The sequence below is a fragment of the Myotis davidii genome, unplaced genomic scaffold (assembly GCF_000327345.1).
Source record: "Myotis davidii unplaced genomic scaffold, ASM32734v1 scaffold811, whole genome shotgun sequence".
Lineage (NCBI taxonomy): Eukaryota > Metazoa > Chordata > Mammalia > Chiroptera > Vespertilionidae > Myotis > Myotis davidii.
Window position 1 is genome coordinate 236,158 of NW_006283149.1, and position 12,464 is coordinate 248,621.

General features: G+C 56.9%; 1 protein-coding gene across 1 annotated transcript in view; it reads right to left on the reverse strand.

Annotated features, from left to right (window-relative positions):
* The window catches only part of GABRG3 (gamma-aminobutyric acid type A receptor gamma3 subunit), a 49,127-nt gene that overhangs the window by 19,700 nt on the left and 16,963 nt on the right, over nt 1-12,464 (reverse strand). Inside the window, exons 4-5 of the mRNA XM_006753482.2 lie at nt 2,496-2,716; nt 690-772 (exon numbers count right to left, since the gene is read on the reverse strand). Coding sequence (XP_006753545.1) covers nt 690-772; nt 2,496-2,716 — 304 coding nt within the window. The remainder of the gene's footprint in view (nt 1-689; nt 773-2,495; nt 2,717-12,464) is intronic.

A 12,464-nucleotide genomic window follows, 5' to 3' on the forward strand; every position in this document is an offset into this window, starting at 1 on the left:
ATTTTCAATTTTTTTAAATATTTTTTTTGTATTGATTTCAGAGAGGAAGGGAGGGGGAGAGAGAGAGAGAGAGAAACATCAAAGAGAGAATCATGGATCGGCTGCCTCCTGCACGCCCCACACTGGGGATGGAGCCCATAACCCGGGCATGTGCCCTGACTGGGAATCGAACCCGGGACCCTTCAGTCCACAGGCTGACGCTCCATCCATGGAGCCGGGTGCGAAGGCCAGGGGTTCAGTCAGCTGTGTCTACCTCAGAACCCTCCACAGAACACCCCCAGGGCCAGGTTCTCGGACAGCCTCCGGATCGGGGACCACACACAGGGGCCTGGCCGCGGCGGCTGGAGAGGGCATGAGTTGTGTGTAATTCCAAATAATATGCAAAACAGCTCATTGGCCTAGGGTGTTTGGTCAAAACAAAACAAAACAAAAACAAAACTGCCCACCAGTCCAAACCCGTCACTGTTCTGAGGAAAGGTCACGTTGCACACGGCAGCACCCAGGCACCTATTTTGCGACGGGGGGTCCAATGGAATGAAGTCTGGGGTGAAGACACCCCAGTGGCCAAAACCAGACTGTCGTCGGTTCTGTCTGGCTGCACAGTGACGCTGTAACGCATCATGTGACCATCGCCAGCCGCTCAGACGGGGAGGCGTTCCTTCGCGGGCTCCGGGCCCGGGGGTACTCACAGCTGGAGAAGATCAGCGGGCAGGAGTGCTCGTCCATGGGGAAGTGGTGCAGCTGCAGCTGGCACTCGGCATTGATGGTGAGCCTGCGGGGGAGCCAAGGTCACGGTCAAGGTCAGCCAGCCAGAACCCAGCAAGGTCACAGTGTGTGTGTGGTGGGGGGTTTTTTACTGATTTCAGAGAGGAAGGGAGAGCGAGAGAGAGAGAGACATCCATGATGAGAGAGAATCATGGATCGGCTGCCTCCTGCACGCCCTACTGGGGATCGAGCCTGCAACCCAGGCATGTGCCCTTGACCGGAATCGAACCCGGGGCCCTTCAGTCTGCAGGCCGACGGTCTATCTACTGAGCCACACCGGAGAGGGCGGTGTAGTGTCATTTTGTTTTGCTTTTTTAAAAAAATGTTTTTATTGCCTGGACCCTGTGGCTCAGTGGTTGAGCGTCCACCCATGAACCAGGAGGTCATGGTTAGATTCCCAGTCAGGGCACATGCCCGGGTTGCAGCCTCAATCCTCAGTGTGGGGCATGCAGGGGGGCAGGCAGCACAGGTGACTCGCTCCTGGTGGTGGCACCATCCATTCAGTGGCATCATGGGGTTGTTCTGGGGGTGTGTCATTTTGTATTGCTTTTTAAGAATATATATATTTTTTTACTGATTTCAGAGAGGAAAATAAAACAAAGAGCCCTGGCTGGGTGGTTAGAGAGCTGCTCAGGGGGACACGAGTTTGATTCCCGGTCACCGGCATGAGCTTCGGTGCAGGAGGCAACTAACCGATGTGTCGCTCTCACATCGATGTTTCCCTCTCTCTCTCTCCCCCTCCCTTTCACTCCCTTTAAAAAACATTGGGAAAATATCTTTGGGAGAAATATCCTCGGTGAGCACTGACCAAAAAGCGAGAGAGAGACAGAGAGAGAGAGAGGGAGGGAGGCAGCAGGTGCAGCAAAGGTGTGAGGGGGAGTCTGGGAGAGCAGGGTGAGGCCTGGGTTCAGGGAGGGCAGGTCCCGTCCCCTCCTCATGCCCGGGAAGCAGGAAGGCGGGCTTAGGTGCGGGCACGGCTGTGGCGTGTTGCAGCGTGCATCCGATCAGACTTCCCTGAAGCCCGGCTTCTCTCGCCCGCAGCCAGGTTTCTGGGAGGCCCGCCCTGCCCCCGGGAGCTCGCGTGACGGGGCAGCCAGGTTTCCGGGAGGGATGCGGCGTCGGGGAACGCCTTCCAGGCTGTTTCCCCCCCCCCCCCCCCGCCCCCGCCTTGTGGTCTCGAGTTTGTTAATTTGCTCTAATTACACGTGTTAATTAGTGCACCAAGACATCTTCCTGTACCGGCTAAGTGGGCCGAGGGTTAAATAGATTAACGCTCATTTCCACGGCCCACTTCCAGCAGAAGCGGATCCTGATGGAGAACGCGCTTCATTCATGGCCTACAATGTGAGTGCCTTTCTTTTATTTTTTTTAAAGGTGACGTTTTATTAAAATACTTTTTTTTATTGATTTCAGGGAGGAAGGAAGAGGGAGAGAGAAACATCCATGAAAAGAGAGAGTCATGGATCGGCTGCCTCCTGCACGCCCCACACTGGGGATCGAGCCCGCCACCCGACCATGTGCCCTGACCGGGAATCAAACCGTGACCTCCTGGTTCTTAGGCCGATGCTCTGGGCCTTTAACTTCACACCCGTGGCACCCAGGCATCGCGCCCTCGGGCGTGGATAACGTGAGGAGAGACCCCACAGAGCGGAGAAAGAGAGTTCCCATCCCTACGGGCCCTCCGTCAGGGACCCCGGTCCCCCACCGCCAGGGCCCCTCCGGCGTCTCGCCTCAGCGTGTAGAGGATCTTGCCGTCGTTCCAGATGCGCAGCAGCTGGTTGGGGGTGGTGATCCAGTGGGCCTCGGCCGTCTTGGAGTTGCGGAAGATGGTGTCGGGGATCCAGATGAGCCCCACCATGTTGCTGTTGAGGGTCAGGATCTTCATGGTGCTGTTGAAGCGGAGGCGGCTGTCCGTCCAGGTCTGCGCAAAAAATATGTCGATCTGGTATTCCTGCAACAGAGCGAGGGGGGGGCGGCGGTTCCGTTAGTGCGTCTCCTCTTTTTAAAAAATGACATATATTTTTTTTTCTTGATTTCAGAGAGGAAGGGGAGGGAGAGAGAAACATCCACGATGAGAGAGAATCCCTGATCAGCTGCCTCCTGCACGCCCCCACCCCCTCTCGAGACACAGAATTCTTCTTATTCACAAAGTGACTCCCCTTCACGTGGAGGAAGCCTCAGAGGCCATGAACTCGGTCTAAACAAGCTGCCAGAGAACATGGCGTCCATGAGAGAGAAAAACAAAAGGATGAAAGGACAGCGGACGGAGTGAGGAAGGACTCGCTAAGGAATTGTTAAAAAAATATATAATAATGTGAAGGGATATGAAATAACGGCAAATAAAGTTCCAAACATATAACCGAGGACTGAGAGGCATAAATACGTCACCGTACATGTGTACAGACTGTCTACGAGACCCCTAGGACCCTAAGACATGCAAAACATGCACGGTGAACGACGCATTCTCGAATGGCCCCCATAAACACCAAGCTGCCCCCCAGGGCGTGCGCCCCACGCTGGGAACCCCAGAGGTACACTGCCCTCCTGCCTGGCAGCTCTCTGCTGTGCAGTATTGCCACCCCAGGCAGACTTCCCTCCGCGCGTGCGGAATCTCATTCTGCGCAGCCAGGTCCCCTGACCGGAGCTAGGGACACCCCAAGGCTCAGGGGTGACCTCGCTCCCACCCTCTCTTTTGCTTGGGACCCGAGAGGGGCTCTGGGCCAGGAGATGCATCAGCCTGGAAGGGGTGTCAGGTCGAGAACTGACGTTTTGTTCGAAAAAACGGAGACATTTTTTTCCACGAGCAGCTTGGCCGAGAACCTAACTGCTGGCGATGGGAGACGTGCGAGAACCGAGGTTTGACTGTGTTTCTGTGTCTCACGCTCCCAGCCCTCAGTTCAGGAGGAAGGTTTTCTGTATTTCTACTCCTTAAAGTTATGGGCCGGCCCTGGCCTGTAAAGCTCCGTGGATAGCGCGTCGGCCAGCGGACTGAAGGGTCCCGGGTCCAATCCCAGTCGGGGGCACATGCCCAGGTTGCGGGCTCCATCTCCGGCAGGGGGCGTGCAGGAGGCAGCCGACTCCTCTTTCATCACTGATGCTTCTGTCTCTCTCCCCCTCTCCCTTCCTCTCTCTGAAATCAATAAAATTATACTTAAATAAGTAAAATAATGAACGGATATCAACATTATAATGGGGGGGGCGTCATCTACCCATAGCGGGAGATGGTCTCCCTGTTGCTATGGAAACAGTCCTGATTTACCTTCCCTTTGTCCCTGGTCTGAAAGCACTTCTGTTTGCGGCGGTGACAGAGGAGGCTGCATCCTGGTAGCTATAGTAACAGCTTGCAGGCCTGCTCTCCCGTCCCCGCTCCTCTCCCATCTCCGCACACCAGGACGCAGCCCCGAGTCCAGGTGACAGACTCGATTATGATCGAGGAGATAATTAGGGTTGGGGCACCTGCTCTAATCCCGGGGGGCACAGGCCTCAACCTTGGGGGTGCCAGCTACCTGGAGGCACCATGCACCCCCCCCTCCCTCCTTCTCTCTCTCTCTCTCTCTCTCTCTCTCTCTCTCTCACACACACACACACACACACACACACACACACACACGGTCTAACCCACAGCCAAACTCATCAGGCACGAAGGAGGACAACACAAAACGAGAGCACAGACTGGTCCCCCGGGGACGGCCGTCCCAGGAGCACGCAGGCCCGCGGGCGCCGTGGGACGAAGGGAGGCCACGCTTCCCACTCTGCCCTGAACGCACACGGTGCGCTTCTCAGTTTGCCTGAAAGGAACTCAAGCGCTCCTGGACCACGTTCAGAATATTCACGGAGGGACGAGGCACGGTGTGCCAGAGAACGCCGCCCGTCCATCAGAGACTCCTGAAACGGGCCACGGCCCGGGTGTCGCCCTCAAGGGTGATGGCGACAGGTGTCTGGCAGTAAGCGCGTCGGCCGCCAGGTGGATGGATTTCTAGGAGACTCGATGACGCGGGGGAAGGGAACGGCGGCAATGACTGATGTTGATGACAGGAGCACCAGAGCGAAGGCCCAGCTAGGACGTCTCCCCGTCGCAGCGCCCGTATCAGCGCACGGTGCCTGGAGACCCGTCTTCATCTGTCAGCACGTTAAGATAACACCCTCAACGTCTAAGCGGCGCCCCAAGTTACACGGAGAGCCAGGGTGCCCCCGGGCCCACAGCCGTGCCTCCCGGGTCTACCTCCATACGTGTGGCTCGTTTTTTAACTCTCAACCCTTCTGAAAGGTTGCCAGACGGCTTCTTAGGGATGTTAGGACAAATAGCTTGTCCACGAATTATAAATATGTATTTCTGAGGCGCCCATGAGATTCCCCGTGAATATTACGGTTTCTAGGATGACTGCGGAAAGTGCTCTAGGAAACATGAGGAGGTAACTAGGGCCAGGGTACCCGACCCCACTTCATCGCCCAATTCAACAAACTGTAAAGGTAGTTTCCATGTCTTCTTGTTTATTTTCTTAATCATCTGAAGTGTAAGGGCAGTGTCGGACTTACAGAACTCGGTTCAGTTTTTGCGATGATTCACAACCTGCATATATGCGTATCTGACACTTGTTACCACTAACGGGCCCGTAAGGTCACCTCACTAACCCAAGTCCATATTCCATTCATATCTCCTGCATCTTCACCTAATATCCTTTCACATTTTTAATTTTTTTTATTTTTTGTTTGTTTGTTTGTTAATCCTCCCCAAGGATATTTTTTCCATTGATTTTTACAGAGAGTGGAAGGAAGGGAGGGAGGGAGGGAGGGAGAGAGAGAGAAACACGGATGTGAGAGAGACCCGGCGGTCAGATGCCCCCTGCACACGCCCTGACTGGGGGCCAGGGATCGAACCTGCAACCCAGCTAGGTGCCCTGGACCAGGAGTCGAACCCGAGACCCTGTGGTGCGCAGGCGGACACTCTAACTGCTAAGCCACACCAGCCACACCATACCGGCTGCTGGCATCACTGGAGTCGATGCTCATACAGGACTCAACCCTGTCTCTGCTGAGTGGGCTCACGGAGTGACCGCAGGGCAGGACCCTCGCCCATCCGGTTTCAGGACCCGATGGGCTGACACAGCTGCTCGGACCGCACTCACCTCCCTGTGTCTCGGCCAGAGGGCAAAGGGAAGGGGTTTGTTATGGCGCCTCCCACCGACACCAGGGAGGTGCTCCCGGACAGGGCAGCCCCCTGAGCTAGTGGGAGAGGCTCCCCAACCTCCATCCTCGTCTTCTCAAATGAATGAATGTACACGAGAGACCTGCACTGCGCTGTGGAAAGCTAATTTATGAATGCAATTAAAACGTGCACCTTCGTTGAGAAAGCAAAGCAAGCAAACCTATACATCTCCCCAAACCCAAGATGTTGCCTTCTCTGCTTCCGGAGTAAAAGTGCCCTCTCCCTCCCCTCCCTCTCCCCTCTCCCACCTCCTTCCCTGCGTTCTCTCCTTTTTAAAAAAAAATATATTTTATTGATTTTTTACAGAGAGGAAGGGAGAGAGACAGAGAGTCAGAAACATCGATGAGAGAGAAACATCAACCAGCTGCCTCCTGCACATCTCCTCCCGGGGATGTGCCTGCAACCCAGGTACATGCCCCTGACCGGAATCGAACCCGGGACCCCTCAGTCCGCAGGCCGACGCTCCATCCACCGAGCCAAACCGGTTTTGGCGCTCTCCTTAAGGTGGTTGGTCTTTAAAACTCTTTGCTCTGCCAGTGCCCTTGGCCGGGGGAGATAGCTGTTCTATGCAGGCCGGCTGCAGACGACTCACACCGTTTGGCCTTGTCCTGACGCTCCTGCCTCAGTTTCCCCCTTCCTCCTGGCCTGGGATCCTGTAACAGGTCACTCGAACTCAACATAAATCAGACCAACCATTACTGGACGGCGTGGTGTCACGGTTGAAGAAACCTGCCCCCACGCGCATTCCGGGCGGGGGGACGCCCCTCTCCAGTTCGAGGCCAGACTGAAGGGCGACACGCAGCGTCTCCCGCGACGCACGGGGGTCTGTCCATCGGGACACAGCAGGGCGGCTCTCACAGAGCAGCCGGGGCGCCCGCGTCCCCCGGGAAACCGAGGGTGGTGTTCGCTTCTTACAGATAATTCTCTCGTATTAAAAAACGCAGTTGCACCGGAGGCGCGAGGGGCCCAGGACGATGGATGAGGCGCCCGGCTCTCTCATTTGCTGGGAGAAAAAATTGGATTTTTGCACGAGGAACCCTTACGAACCTCGGGTAAGCACGCAAGCGCCGTCCTCACCCTGTTCCCATCTATTATTTACGTCCGAGGAGCGAGCAGGAAGAATCTTTGTCGCAGCAGAAAAAAAGGGTTTTTTAAATCTGTTTTGCAACGTTTAGGTAATCAGATCGCTCTCTCCTTGACACCACTGGGGAAGGAGTCTCTGTACTGCAGACCGACTCCGTCTACCAAGAAACCCATAGAAGGTGCACCCCGTCCTGGGAGTGAATTAATTAACGAGGAAATGACCACGCAATCTCCGTTCACAGCTTCCGCAGCAGGAGACCGGGGAAGGTGGCAGCCGAGCAACCTTGACCGACCGCTCCCTTTCTTCTCCAAAAGGCGTTCCCTCGAGAAATTACATGTGGCACCCAGGGAGCCCACTTCCAGGGATATGTCCTAAGAAACCCTGAACCCCCTCAGAAAGAACGGGTGCACCCCTGTGTTCGTAGCCGCACAGTTTGCAACAGCTCAGACCTGGAACCAGCCCCAGGGCCCCTCAGCGGATAAAAGAGCTCTGGGAGGCCGCCCTGGCCGGGGTGGATCGGTGCAGAGCGCGTCGGCCTGTGACTGAGGGTCCCGGGTTCGAGTCTGGTCAAGGGCATGTACCGCGGTTGTGGGCTTGGTCCCCAGTGCAGGAGGCAGCTGCTCGATGTTTCTCTCTCATTGATGTTTCTGACTCTCTATCCCTTTCCCTTCCTCCCTGTAAAATCAATAAAATACATACATATACCTTAAAAGCTGTGGTGCATTTACACCACGGAATGCTATGCAGCCGTAAAACAGAGGGCTCTTTCTCCAGGCTCCTCTCAGGTGGGGAGCAGCACCGCCAGGGCTCGGCGCCCGTCTTTCCGACAAATGGCATCAGTCACTGGTCACCTCTAATCCCTAGAAAGCTGGTTGCATGGGGAGACGCCAGGCCCCGAACTATGGCCCACATGGCACCCCGGTGCTCCCCAAATCCCAAGGCACCTTGGGAAAGTAACACTTTGCTTTGCTTTAAAAATATGTATATATATATGGGATGAGAGAGAGTCATGGATCGGCCGCCTCCTGCACGCCCCACACTGGGGATCCAGCCCACAGCCTGGGCCTGTGCCCGTGACCGGGAATCGGACCGTGACTCCTGGTTTATAGGTCGACGGCTCAACGACTGGGCCACGCTGACCCGGCAGAATTTGCTTTGGGTCTTTCCGCAGCCTGAAGGCCACGGAGAGAGCTGATGGGATCCGGATCGCGCTTGTCGCGGATCACAGCTCTTCGGCCTGAGTTACGTCTCAGAAGCTCTTGCGAACACTGAGCCTGGGGCCCTCAAACTTCCCTGCGGTGGGTTCCTCTCTGACCCGTTTCCCACGTGGGCACCTGCCTGGGACGACAGTGCCGGATTCTAGCCTCAGCCTGGAAGGGTTTTTTTGTTTTTTGTTTTTTGTTTTTTTTTACAAATAAACCAGAGGCCCAGTGCAAGGGGCTCGGCCCTCGCAGCCCGGCTTCGTCCTGAAGGTCGTCCGGACGGTCATTCTGCTCCTGGGTCTAATTAGCGTATTAGCTCCTCGTTATACAGGATAACAAAGGGCAGAGAGAGTATCTTGGAAGAGTTCCGGAACAGCACACGGCACCTTAGAAAGTCAGGAATCTGCTCCTCTTTTTAAATATATTTTTACTGACTTCAGAGAGGAAGGGGAGGGGGAGAGCGGTAGAAGCAGCCGTGATGAGGGACACACGCCGAGCACCGCTGCCCTGGACTAAATGGCCTGCAGGCCTGTGACCCGCGCGGGGGCCGTCGCACAACGCGGAGGGCACAGTGCGCTCGGCAAGGAAGCCGGGGTCAGCCTCGCCCACGCCTGCATCTGCCACTGGACAAGCCGGTCAGGGCGCGAGCTGACCCCACACGCACGGAGCAGAGAACCCAGCGTCCGTCACGGAGCACTTACCCAACACCCGGGAGACGCGACGCACAGCCACGCAGACCCTAGAGGACAGGAGGCCGAAGGTCACCCTCCAGGGCGGCTGGAGATGGAACGTCCGTCAACAGCGTACGGGTGACCCCCACCTCCACCCCACAGTCTGCGAGCCCGCGGTGCGACTCCCTGTGCCCCCCCACATGGCTCCGAGAGGCCATCCTGAAAATAACATCGCTTTTTTACAAAAGAGTCCTTATCTGGACACTTTGAACCCAAAAAAGTCAGCATCCACTGAGTCACTCTGCCCTCATTTTGTTTTCTATTGTTTTTTTAAAAAATATGTTTTTATTGATTTTAGAGGGAGAGGAAGGAAGAGGGGGAAAGAGAGAGAGAGAAACATCCATGATGAGAGAGAATCATGGGTCAGCTGCCTCCTGCACGACCCCTACTGGGCATTGAGCCCACAGCTGGGGCAAGTGCTCTGACCGGGAATCGAACCCGGGACCTTCTAGTTCATAGGTCGATGCTCAACGACCGAGCCACACCGGCCGGGCCTAATGTTTTGCTTTGTTTTTAAATTTATCTTTATTGTTAAACGTACTATGATGCCCCCCCATTTTTCTCCACTGACCCCCTCCCCTCGCCTCACCCCTCCCAGGCCTTCGCCACACTATTGCCGGGGTCCCTGGGCTAGTCACACGTACATACACGTTCCCGGTGAACCTCCCCCCCAGCCCCCTTCCTTCTGAGATCCGCCCGTCCGTCCGTCCCACACTCCTGTCTCTGATTTATCCTGTCCAGTCCTCCCAGCTCCTGGAAGAGTGAGATAACTTTTTTTAAAAAATATCTTATCCATCAGAAACATGACAACGTGATAGATTCGTATTAGAAGCAAGCGGAGCCGCCTGCCATCCATTTAAAACTCTGGCTGATCGTTTCTGGCGCTTTATCGGCAGGAAAATAACGCAGAACGATCTTCCGCGAAGCAAGAGTCGAGGGTGGAAAGGAAGCCGTGGGCCACCTAAGGCTCTTCTCTCCAAGAGGAGTAACTGCTCATTCTTCCTTGAGAAGCAAAAATAAATCATGGGGGCCCGGCTGGGTGGCTCCGTGGTCGAGCGTCGACCTAGGAACCAGGAGACCGCGGCTCCATTCCCGCTCGGGGCACAGGCCCGGGTTGCGGGCTCCATCCCCAGTTGGGGCGTGCAGGAGGCAGCCGGTCCACGGTTCTCTCCCTCTCCCTCTCTCTCTCTCTCTCCCTTCCTCTCTGAAATCAATAAAAACATATTTTAAAAAAAACCACACACCATAAAAAACAAGTTTCTATTAAAAAACAAAAACTGTCACCCGCAGATCGATCTTCCGTGGAGCAGGAGTCGAGGGCTGAAAGGAAGCCACGGGCCGCCTGAGGCCCTTCTCCGAAGAGGAATCGGTCCTTCTTCCTTGAGAAGCAAAACGAAGCCAGGAGGCGGAAGTCACGTCTCCTCGTTTGTGCTCCATTTAGCTTGACGCCACCCCACGCCCACGCGGGTGAGCGCGGGGCGACGTGGGAGGTGTCCGGAAAGCGCCGGTTGCCCATCAGCTGCCAGAGCCAGCAGCGGCTCATCTGGGTCAAGTGCCCGTCTCGTGCGTTAGACCGCTGACCCCGTGCCCCCCGGCCCCCGCGCCTCCTCTGACTCCCAGCAGCGAGGCCGGCCGCACGGAGTGTCCCGCGGGGCCCCTCGACCTCACGCAGACCTCTTGTCCGCGCGGCCTCTTGGCTAAGTGCCCTCCTCACTCAGCTCTCGGGGCCTCCCCTGCAGAGACGGGGGTGGGATCCGGGGGCAGCCGCCTGCACGCGGATCAGAGCCCATCTCTCGGGGCCCCCGTGCACATGCTCATAACATCACGCATGGGACACGTCACAGCCCAGCCCGGCCACGTGGCTCGGTGGCTGAGCGATGACGCGTGAGCCAGGAGGTCACTGTTCAGTTCCCGTTGCGGCTGGATCCCCGTGCGGGGCGTGCAGGAGGCAGCCGGTCGACGAGTCCCTCTCACCACGGATGTTCCTCTCTCTCTCCCTCTCCCTTCCTCTCTGACATCCGTAAAAACATTTTTTTTTAAAAAGGAACAGGCTTCATTTCTCTGAGCCCTCGGCTCTGAGCCTCAGAGCGTGTTTTCCGCTGGCCTGCTATTTTCCCAGCGTCACCTACTTCCACCGGCCGGAGCAGGTGTCCCCAACACTGCTTTGTGCTCCCCGCCTTTGTGCCGCGGCCTCCCTGGGGCCCGTCTGCGTGCGAGGCCCCGGCCCCTCTGAAGGCGGGCTCTGTGGGAGGCTGGGCAAGGGACAATGGCCCCTTTCGCTCATTGTCACCAGCAGCCGGGGGTGAACTAGAAATGCTGAAAGCAACCAAGGAATTATTCTCGGCACAGAGGGCGGGGGGCACGGTGAGGGACGGAGACCGGTCCTGAGGGGCCCTGGGGCAGGACCGACGAGGGGGCCGGAGGGGGGGAGGTGGGCACGCACCATCGGGGAAGGCGAGGCCTCCGTCCCGACGGCTTTCTCGAACACCGCTCCCTTCCTGGCGCGGGAGGGAGGGGGGCTGAAGGTTCGGGGACGGTGCCCAGGCCTGCGTGCGGTGCATGGTGCGTGGGCAGTGCCATTCCCCACCCAGTGGGCAGAGCTCTGCACGGGAAGGACTGCAGGGCCTGGGGGAGAGCTGAGCACACAGGTCCCCCCACAGGCACCCAGCCGGCTCCAAGGGGGTCCCCTTTACAAAGACAGGCGGAGACCCGAGAACAGAGAGGGGGACACCACACTCCTCACAGGGCGGGCGGGGTGTAAGCATCGAAGAGTTTAGAATGAAACTCCGTAAAGTGCAGGAGAGAGAGAGGGAGAGAAGAGAGAGGAAGGAGAGAGAGAGGCAACGATTGAGAGAGACACATCGACGAGCTGCCTTGCCCACACACTACCGGGCCAGGGGCAGGGGATGAATCACGACTCAGGGAGGTGCCCCTGTCCGGGACCCCAACCTGCAACCCGCCGGTGTGCGGGCTGACGCTCTAACCACTCAGAGACACTGGCCAGGGCTCACACAGACATTTTCATGATGAGCTACGGGCAGAAGATCAAGGCTTAGCCCTGGCCAGTTTGCTCAGCGGACAGGGCGCCGGCCTGCAGACTGAAGGGTCCTGGGTTCGATCCTGGTCGAGGGCAGACATCTCGGCTGCAGGCCGGATCCGGGTCTCTCTCACCGTGTGTGTCTCTCTCTGTCTCTCCCCCTCCCTCCCACGCTCCCTAAAAAAATAAACGGAAAAAGATCCTGGGGGGAGGATTAGAAACAAGCAAACAAACAAAAAGGTCCAGTCTGCCCTGACCAGTGTGGCTCAGTGGACAGAGCGTCGGCCTGCGGACCGAAGGGTCCCAGGTTCGAGTCCGGCCAAGGGCATGTACCTTGGTTGCGGGCACATCCCCAGTGGGGGTGTGCAGGAGGCAGCTGATCGATGTTTCTCTCTCATCGATGTTTCTAGCTCTCTATCCCTCTCCCTTCCTCTCTGTA